At 36.3% G+C, this 10,829-nt stretch overlaps 1 protein-coding gene across 2 annotated transcripts in view; it reads left to right on the top strand.

The window, feature by feature from the left end:
• Window positions 1-10,829, top strand: part of BRCA2 (BRCA2 DNA repair associated) — a 33,513-nt gene that overhangs the window by 9,089 nt on the left and 13,595 nt on the right. For both annotated transcript variants that reach the window (XM_014309200.2, XM_031061400.1), the window contains exons 10-14: window positions 817-1,995; window positions 2,651-7,432; window positions 8,154-8,246; window positions 9,181-9,250; window positions 9,602-10,023. In XM_014309200.2, coding sequence (XP_014164675.2) covers window positions 817-1,995; window positions 2,651-7,432; window positions 8,154-8,246; window positions 9,181-9,250; window positions 9,602-10,023 — 6,546 coding nt within the window. The remainder of the gene's footprint in view (window positions 1-816; window positions 1,996-2,650; window positions 7,433-8,153; window positions 8,247-9,180; window positions 9,251-9,601; window positions 10,024-10,829) is intronic.

The raw sequence follows: 10,829 nt of genomic DNA, 5'->3' as shown, positions 1-10,829 counted from the left end.
GGAAAGTTACAGAGACAAGTTAAAAAATTATGCCTAAAAAAAGCTAATGGAAAAAGTTAAGCTATTGGTTATGGGCCTAAGGAAATCAGAGGACTGTTTTCTAGGTATTTATTATGATTTCTGTGATATGAAAAAGTTTTAAAAAGCAGTCTGTAAATGAAACCTGGTTTGGAATGTGGAATGTTCTGATAAGTGAGTCTCATTTCATACATTTGAGAAGGTAATTTTTTTATTTGGCATGTATAAGTTCTACATAGTCAAGTTGGGGTTATTTTTCCCCCATTGCATGTTATTTCTAAACACAAAAAATTCTCATTATTTTTCTAATATTTATGCCAATCATGGAACTACTTAAAACCTTCCTAATCAATTAAAAGACTCAGACTATTTCTAAATCTTTCTAGATACTGTACTATTTTATGTCATAGCAGAAGACAATTTAATAATTAATCTTTATATAACAGTAAATTGACAGCTTCTTAACCTGTCTGGTACCTATCATCGGGTATAAATTTTGGAAGAAAAAAATCAATATATTGTCAAATTTCTTACTCTCTGTCTGTAGAGGGAAAAAAATACTCTTTTGAGACAGCCAGGTTTCATCTTGGCAGCCTTAGCCACTACAGAGCTCAGGAGGCCAGGGCATTTACATGTATTTCCTTTGCCTCCTGCTTACATTTTTCTTTACCAACTCACTCCTGAGTAAAGGTAATGACTATAAAACTGAAAGCTCTATTTACCAATACTGTTCCCAAGTTATTTCCTAAAGCTTATTTTCTTACTTCTTTTCCTCTCTCCATCTTCTCTAAACTCTAGAGTCAGAGGTGTTAGATGGCTTACTGGGTGAGATGGATAGCTTTGAGGACACACTCAACATGCCAGCTGAATCCAGTGGAACTCTTCTGCTGATGCCACATGCTCTGGATGCAGTAGAGAAATATGAGATAAATCCAGATAAAACACAACAAAAGGGGGATGTTCTCTCTCAGCAGCCTAATGGAAGAAAGAATGGCATTTCACAGGAAGTCAAAACAAATAGCTGGACTGAAAACAGCCACTGTACTCGAGTGAACGGTTCTTTACTCCAAAACACCAGTGAAGATACAGGAGATGGTAAAGATGGCTGTTTAACAGGACATGAAAAGGAATTTGAGTCTCTTAGGAATGCAGGAGATGTGCATGATTATAGAACACACAAGTCCTTTGGGAATGAGAGGCCTGTGAAAGAAGGTGTGCACTCTCCATCAAGCCAGTGGTCTCAGCTGAACTTGTCTGGTCTTGACGAAACTCACCTGGAGATGTCTGTATGTAGCTCTCCACCCTCCGACTTGCGTAGGGAGGAAAATTTAGAAGAAAAGTTATTACTAATGGCCAAGGATGATGCTGTGGAAACATCTGTAGTGAACTCTTCAGGCTTGTTAAAAGCACAAAAGCTGTTGAGTGTGGATTTGTCAGAAAAATGCTGTGAAATGAAAAACACTGAAAACAACCCAACATCAGAAACAACTCCAGTAAAATCTGTGTCATTGAGTGTTCAAGATCCAGAGTTAGTAAAAGGATGTGCGGCTGAGGTTTCCAAAATAAGCTGCTTAAACTGTAATTCTTTTTTAATGGAACATGCAAATGTCACAGAGTGTTCTGTAGTCCACAGTGACAAGCTTTCCACACATTTAAAAGCAGCTTCCAAATCTGTCATAACTGATGTTCACCCACTTACGTGTAGTGCCAAATCTCCAGATAACTGTGATGACCTCCATTTAATAAATAGTGAAAATACTCTTACAAAGCCTGGTTTTAAAAACCTGAAGATGTTACCCAGTCTGAGAAAGAAGTCCAAGAAATTTATTTATAGACTAAATAATACTTTACTGTATCAAGAAGAAAAAATACAAAAAGAAGTAACCTCTGAATCACCTACTCATTCTGCATTGCCACATTTGGAATCTGATTCATACAAATTTAGAGGCTGTCTGGTGGCCAGTGATGTTGAACAAGGTACATTATTAAGCTTTTCATCATTTGTGGAGGATTCATTATTTATTATGAGCCTTTCATGTAAATGTTTCAGATGAAATCATGTAAAATCTTGTGTTTGTGGAAAAGTAGCTGGGCAGTTGGGAATCAACATATGGGATTGGTCCTTTATAAGTGATAAGGATAGCATCATTTTCAAGTAATTTTGTGATTACTTTTCCTAACAGGTTAGTTTCTGGAATAGAAACTTCCACCTGAGCCATTATTGTAATTGACAAGCTTAGTTATCTTTTTCAGTGCTGCTTTTACTAGAAGAATTACTTTATATTAGGAGTTGAAGTACTTTAAATTTTAAACAAATCCTTATGTTGAGACACAAGGAGTTGAAGCCCATCTTTTGAAATTTCATTACAACTAAAAATTTATTTCTTGTTTTTTACCTGGTAGCATTAACTGCAGCCACATCTCTTGTTTCTGGCTGTTAGAATATAATTAGGTTAAACAGACCTCCAGCCTGGTCAAGGTGTTTGCATTTGAGAACAAAAGTGATACTTTGGCTTCTGCTGTTGAGGTTGTGTAGGAATGATCTAATCAGCCAAAATTTTATGAAAATCTGAATCTACGTTTGTTTGAATAAATTTATTCAAATTTTTCTCTGTAATGTGTTGTCTTGTAGACCACTTTCTTCCTGCTGAGGAAAAGCTTTTGGAATCAAATACGAGGACAAAGAACTTCAGCATTTCTACTTTAAAAATGGATATAATGGATAAGTCATCTGATAATTCCTTCATTGATAGGCTGAAACAACAAGACCTGAGAGACTTGGGGGAAAATGCAGGAGAGGATCAACCTGCTGCATCAATAAAATGCTTAGAAGTATCTAATACGCTGGAGGAAGACACAAAAAATTCTTCAAATAATGAGATTCTTTCAAATATAAAACGTAATGTTCTGACTTCAGCATGCCTAATGGCAAGAAAATGTTCCAAATTTCTCCCCAAAAGCTGTGCTTTAGGGAAAGGTGAAGAAGATAAGGACATGGGTGCTAAGGTGAATGATACATCTTCTGTACCTCAGAGCCTGAAAGAGCTTGGGTCTTCTCCTAGGGACAAGGAACTCTTGGTTGATATTCACAGTGACTCTACATCTGTGACAAACAGCAGTTCCCATAATACATTGTGTCAAATCAACTTTGGTATAACTGGAGTCAGTAGTGACTGTTGCAATAAATTATCACCCAGTAAAAAGCATTCTGCAGACCAGAGGTCAGGAGTTGACTGTAGAGAAGTACCCAGACCCCTGGGAATAAAGTGCTCAGAAAATGACAGTACTGTATTAAAACAAGGGGAGAAAACAGATGCAGCTGCCTTTTCAGAGGATGTAGCCAACAATGAAGACCCAAAGCCAGCTGAAAACAGCAAAATCCCTCAAGCAGCTGCATTCAGTAATGTAGCTGTAGACATTTCTCAAGAATTATTAGATTGTGTAGATAATAATTCTTTAAATGAAGTCATTTCTGCAGAAGATAAGCAAGTAGCACCAATGTATTCCAGCAAAACGCCAAACAAGAACCTAAAGTGTAAAGGGGAATCATCAGTGACACTTAATGCATGCAGTTTGAATCTGGGCTTCAGTGGCTTTCAGACTGCTTCTAATAAGCAGATTAAATTCTCTGAAGCCAGTATAGCAAAAGGCAGAATGCTGTTCAAAGATATTGAAAATGAATGCTTTGAAGCTTCTTCCATGGAAAGAGTCAGAAACTTTTCACATCAAGTTCAAAAGGAAAATTTGCTATTCTCAGATTCAAAAAGCAAGCTGGGCAGTAATTTATCTGATTCTTCAGATTCGCAGGCAAGTTTTCTTGAGCTCAGGCATACACAGTTTACTCCACATAAAGTTGGCTTGTGTAAAAGCTTTTCTAGAACTCCACAAGCCTTGCAAGAAGCAAGTCAAACCTTGACAGCAAGCCAAGAAGCTGAAATTGCTGAACTTTCCAGTATCTTGGAAGAAACAGGTAGTCAGTTTGAATTTACACAGTTTAGAAAGCAAAGTAACACAATACAAAGTCACAGCTTACAACAATTAGGAGCTGTAGAAACAAATGGAACAAAGAATGTAGAAAATATTTCTGAAACAAGCAAAGATGTGGGGGCTTGTAGCACTTTTAAATCAGAAAATCAAGTAAAAAATGACAAGTATTGTACTCAGGAGGAAGACACAAATGAAGACACTGAATTAGTGAAAAATGAAAAAGAAAATGCAGTGGTTTTCCACGAAAATGATAAAAAGGTTACTTTTACTAACTTAGACATAAATGAAAGTAGAAGATCTGATGAGAGCTTTCCCATAGCTAAGCAGGACAGCTTTTCTAATTTCATAGGCTTTACTTCAGCTGGAGGTAAAAAAATAAATATTTCAAAAGCAGCTTTGAGTAGGTCTGCAGAGCTCTTCAGAGACTTGGATGACGATAACTATTTGTTCAAATCTTCTGAAACTGGTACGAGATGTCGCAATTCAAAAGGATCTATGTCTTCTAACAGTCATTTTTCGAGATACCTGACAAAAGAAAGCAAAGAAAGAAACACATCTGCTCGTGTTTCAGATTTCAAAAGCATTAATGCTGTTTCCCACACAGGTTCCGTTTCCTACCATGCACAGAATAAAAATGAGGAAAATACTAGTACAGCATTCAAGGAAAATATGGAAAACAAGGCAAAAATATCAGCAAATAATACTGAAAATGTTAGCTTCAGTAGTATTAACAATATCAACAGCCTGTTAGCCCCTAAAAATCATAAGCAGAATTATAAAACTTCCAAACAAATTTTAACTCGAGGAGATGATGAAGGCAATTTGCAAGACCACTCATTAGATGTAACATGTCTAGAAGATGCTGTTACAGTTGTAGAAGAACACAGTTTAAATATGTCATATGAAATGGAAAACCAGTCTCCTAAGCAGAAAGGAGAAGACAGAAAGGAAGATGAATGTTTGTCACCAAAACTCCTGGCTCCTGGTGGTGATATATCCGTTCCTGATGCAGCTTTGGATCATTCTCTGCCCTTGTTCAGTGTACAGTGCGGAGAAGGAGATGTAAATGTTTTAGAGAACACTGATAAATTAAAAACAAATTGTAAAAATATGGCAGAAGACACCACTCATGATAAGGACCTGCTAGTGAATGAAAGCAGAATAAAAATTGGTTCTTACCATCATTATCAAATACCTCTTGAACAAGAGGTAAACATGGGGGAAAATGAAGTGGAAGGAAGTTATCTGACTGGTTTTCATACTGCTAGTGGCAAGAAAATAGCAATTGCTGATGGATTTTTGGCTAAAGCGGAACAGTTTTTTGCAGATGTTGATGTAGGAAAGGAACATAATGACAATTTTGAGAATCTCATCAAGAAAAGGAAATGTGGCAAGAACTGTGTTAAAGACTGCGATTTATGTATTGAAAATGTTGCTCAGTGTGACTCAGAAAAACTCAATTTTAATGAAAAGCTTGTTGCTGAAGAGCTTGGAGATCAGTTTAATCAGGCAATAGAGAGCAGTCCTATTAAACATGCTGCAACTCTTGATCCTGTTGAAGGAGATACATTTGTTGATCTAGGTGAAGCTTGTGAAGGGAGTTTGGTAACTTCACACGCGCATAAGAAAGCTGATGTCAGACCTGGAAAGCCAGAATTGGAATCCCTTAAAGGACAGGAAAGTGATGCTCATTTGTCTGAAGATGGAAAATTGCTGGCAGAGAAAAAGTTGGACTGCTCACCAAGAAAAAGGGATGATTCAGGAAATATAGAGGATTTTCCTGTGCACTCTGCAGCTTCTCTGCATTTAATAAACGTACCACATGACCTTGAAGACAACTGTGTGCCTAGAGATACAAAAAATACTTTATTTGTTGAGGAGGGCAACAATAAAGCTGATCAATCACTCCTTTTAGATGCAAAAAGTAGCTGCTTTTACATGAATGATGACAGTAAGGAATTCAACTTAGAACATTTAAATGAACCTGCTGCTGATAAAAATTGCTTCACAGACACCATAGCCAGTGCTTGCCAAAATCAGTCACAAGTCAGTCTTTTTGATGAGGAAACTAGTTTTAACAGGTTAAAAGAAACAACACTTAGGGCTGCAAAACAAAGGGGTGATCTGAAACAAACCGTGTTTAGCACAGCAAAAGGGAAAGCTGTGTCTGTTTCAGAAAGTGCATTAGCAAGTGTCAGACAAATGTTTCAAGACTGCAGTGAGGCTGTGCAATATGAAATTGAGCCTAACTCAAGAAAGAATCAAACAGAAATTGCTAGAAATTCATCTGTAGTCCTTCACACTGAGTGTCCTAATTCTGCTCAATTTTTAAATGCTGCAACAAGTGAAGAGATTAATTCAGCCACATCCCAATTTATTGAAGTAAATGCAAGTACTGATGAAGACAGTCACCAAGAAAGAAACACATCTGTAGATGCAAAGTCTGCTTCAAATTCGCAGAAGCAATCCTTTGAGCAGAATATTAAACTTTTAGGGCACTTTGTTCCAAATAAGCAGATAAAGCCATCAGATGCTTCTACAAGCAATTTTGGATTTTTTAGTACAGCAGGTGGAAAGCCTGTACAGCTTTCAGAAGAGTCACTCAGGAAAGCTAGACAGCTCTTTTCTGAAATGGAAGGTAATCATTCACCACATGTACAAGAAGCATTTTTAGTTGAAGAAGATGTTGAAAAGTCTAAAATGCACACTGAAGTACTTCCTAGGAAAATGCAGGTAGTGTCATCAAAAGGGGAAGAAAATACCAGCCCCGAATTGATTTCAGATTCTGCTTTTGGCTTCAGCACTGCTAGTGGAAAGCAGGTAAAAGTTTCTAAAGATGCCTATCAAAAAGCAAAGGCAATTTTAGAAGAATCTGATTACTTTTTGAGTAGTGGGCTTTGTACTACAGATCAGCTTAGTTCAATTAAAGACAGTGGTGAATGTGTAAAATCTTCAACAGATAAGGTGATCTCAGAATTCAAAACTGAAAAAAGCTGCAATCAAGACTCTGACTTTAAAAACATCTGCCCTCAGGAAACAAAGTATTTTCCAAGCACTCGCCATGTCAAAATGCCTAAGCCCACACCATACAATCAGAAAAACAAGCAGTTGGCATCATTTAAAAATAACTTTCAGCAAGAGCAAACTGAATCTTTTGGAAAAGGCCAGCTGAATCTGTGGTTAAAACCAGAGTCTGAAGCAATTTCATGCAGTGCTACTGCTAAAGCAGAAATTAATACTAATCTCCAAAGTCCAAAAAATTACTTGGAAGTAGAGGCTGAAGAAAGTGCAAGAGCTTTTATGGAAGACAGTTTTTCCAGTTCTGGAGTGCAAATTAATGCTGCACAGACCTTCAGTGGCAGACTGGATAAAAACTTCCAAAAGAAGACCTTTGGGAAGAGGCACTTTGAAGAAAACAACTCACTTGGTAGGTGTTTTATCTTATGTATGTTCAACTCCATATTTCTGCACAGTGGATTGGTTTAGGTTTTGGGGGGTCTTTTGCATGTCACATTGATTTTTAGCTCACAGAAACATTCAAGTTCTTTCTCTAGGTGTCAGTGACAAAAACTCTTCTTACTGCAGCGTGGTTCATCCACTCTTTCCAGGCTTAAATATGCACAGTAGAAGCTAAATTTATGATTAGTAATTTTGAAGGTGTCCAGATTTACTGTTTTACCATAAGCTTACAGAAGAAATCTGCTCCTTTTCTCTCTGAGCAGACTTTTTTTCCTCTCTGTATGTATCTAGTGTTTTTTCATTGAAAAATAAGTAGCAGTATTTTCATTTTCACCTTTTTGTGCATTGTAGATGAGGACAATGTTTTGCTTATCAAGATTACTAGTCTGATAGGAAAAATAGTTGTTGGTCTAAGAGCCGTTTCTTGCCTTCTGAAACTGATCTGTCTAGGGCTGAAGTGTTGGTACTTGATGCTTGCACAGACACCCAGACCAGTTCAGGGAGCTGGGCTAGCTGAAAACTCCTTGTGAAAGGGGAGATGAAAACCTGAAAACTGACCTGAAAACTTGCTAATTCTGCTTGCTCTGACTTCAGTGTTTTATTTAGAAATTACAGTTATGTTGTCCCCATTGATAAGAAACTGAACTTGAAAGGAACATCACTTTTAAAACTCTGTGTTTTTATTCTAGGTGAACCTCCAATTAAGAGGCAGCTTCTGCTTGAATTTAACAGAACAAAGAATTCCCCCAGGTCTTTGAAAGCTTCAAAAAGCACCCCTGATGGTAATTTTAGTAATCTTGTGTTCTAAGCAGTAATCCAGTGTCAGTTGTTATCTTGAGAATTCTTCAATTTCCAATAACCTAACATATCTCCATAACCAAACATATAAGTTTGCTCAACTACTGCATTTATCAATGCAGTCATGGAAATTCAGGAAAGCTGCTGTGGTAATGTCTCTGCAGACTTGAAATTATGTGATTAACGATTTGCCTTATTGCATGGATTCTAAATATATTCCTTCTGCAAGAACTCTGGTTTAATTTCCAGTTCAGGAGGAATTTACCTGCTCTCTCACAAACTGAAATCTCACAAATTCTAGTCTCAATAGGAAGAATGTATTTTATTGATTAATCTACAGAATATATCTTATTGATTAACTTTGTGTAGATACTTACTGGTAATATACTTACTATATAATTACTTCTCATATGAAACTTCCTTCTTGCAGCCTAAGGGCATAGCACAAGTGGGTTTACATTTCAGGCAGATATTATTTAGTTACGTTGATAATTCCAAGATAAGCATGTCCTTCAATAGTGGAAGGAGGAGTTTGTACAAATGTGCCCTTTTTTTGTTGTAATGTCAAATAAAAGAATAAAGGTTGCTGAAAGAGTTCCAAATGGAATGGTGAGCCTACCTAGAGTTAATGTGATAAATATTTCCCTTTCAGGAATCTAAAAATATCTTGCTGGCTCACAGACACAAACTCTTGAGAGCTCAGTGTGAGCACTAATCCCTTAGGTCTCTCTGGGAAAATGTTTAAAAAAACATTTTTGGGGGCAGAAAAAAGTAAAGCTATTTAAATCCACTCTGAAGACTTTTCTATTTAATTATTTCTGTTAATTTTCATTAATATAGATAAAGCATGTGCTGTAAATTTCTATCTATCTATGTAATATGCCATTTCAAACTCCTTTTTTTCTAATTATATTACAGGCATTTTCAAAGACAGAAGAAAATTTATGTACCATGTGCCTTTAAAACCCATAACTTGTCAGCCTTTTGGGTGAGAAATTTTAGAGTTCTTCTTTGTAACTGTCTAAAATATATAGTAATAATTTACTACCTAACTTTATAAAAGGCTAATCATTTTATGACAAAATAAATATTAAGTTACCATATAACACATGCTGCTGCAGTAGACCAGTGAGAAACAAACCATACCCTGTTACACTGTGTCTTTTTTCAATAGATAGAAGTTAAGTATTCTGTTTTTTAAATATCAAAGACTGAAATTTTGTCTTTTTATTGATACAGAATTGGAATTTGTATTACTAAATTAAGAATACAAAACTCCTGACAAAGATTTTTGTCAGGAAGATGAAACCTGTATGCTTAAATGTTTGCATTTCTGTAGGTCAACTAAAGAACGACACGAAGTCAAGAATCCTACCCTTACCCTGCCAGATCAAGACTTCAGAGGATTCCAATCTAAACCTGCCATTTTTCAGCACTGTGCTCTCAGGCACTCTTCAGACAGTGCTACAGGGGTTTCCACTCCCTGTAAGGCCTTGGCAAAAGACAGTGAAGAAACAAAAAGTTTGTACAAAACTGGCAAAACTGCTAAAACTTTTATTCCACCCTTCAAAACCAAGCTGACATTTTCTGCGTGCGAACAAGGCAGCAGCAGCAGCAGATGTGACTCACCCATCAGCAAAAGTATGACCAAAGAGATGGAACTAAATCAGATCAGAGCTGAACAAAATACTGCTGGCCCTCAAGATCAACAGCCTTGTATCCAGCATGCAGCAGACACTGACCTAGGAAATGGCAATTTAGGTATTTTCAGATTTTACTCACTTAACTATTATACTAACTGTCAGAGTTGATTTTTAAGGGGTTTTTACTTAATCTGCAGACTTTTTTTTAATAAAAGAAGCTTCTTTTTAAGGCTTTTTTTATTTTGGTAGGAAAATTAGGAAATTGCTACTTTCCTAATATTTTATATTGCACTCCTATAAAAGAGCATATCCTGTTTATCTCTCAAGTTAACTGAGAAGGAAAATATTTCACACAGTGCTTAGAAACAAGACAACTTATATTTCATTTGATATTAGATTTTTCTTATATACCTCATAGATAAAATAATCTCGGAACCTTAGACTAACCTTGCTATACTTCATTCACTTTTACAGAAGCTTGTTTTCCTTCTGTCCTCTAATTAACTTGTAGACTTAGCCATATAAGTGGTTGATTGTGTCATTTTCAAAGAGGCAGACTTTGAATGCTCAACTGTTCCACCTAAGAATGAGGGCTTATGCCTTCTAAGCTCTCTTGAATGCTCTGGTTCTTCTGGTTACTTCTATAATTTACAGTCAAATAATCTGGATTTTTTTCAGAAGGACTTGTGTATATTTGAACAGGTGTATGAACATTTGCAGAATCAGATCCTGCAGTAACAGGCCAAAATTTCAGGATTATGTATTCTGTAGTCATCAACTAATTTCTGTCCAGTTGGAGTTTTCTATGAAGATTGAGTTCAGTCTTCATATGAGAAAAGTATGTGGATGGAAGTTTAGTTCAGGGACTTATATAAAATTAATATGGGTGTGTAATTTATTTTATATAAATATTCAAATGTCTTC

The sequence above is a fragment of the Geospiza fortis genome, unplaced genomic scaffold (assembly GCF_000277835.1).
Source record: "Geospiza fortis unplaced genomic scaffold, GeoFor_1.0 scaffold181, whole genome shotgun sequence".
NCBI classification, from domain to species: domain Eukaryota; kingdom Metazoa; phylum Chordata; class Aves; order Passeriformes; family Thraupidae; genus Geospiza; species Geospiza fortis.
The sequence above is the reverse complement of the archived record's forward strand: the minus strand, read 5'-3'. Positions and strand labels throughout refer to the sequence as shown.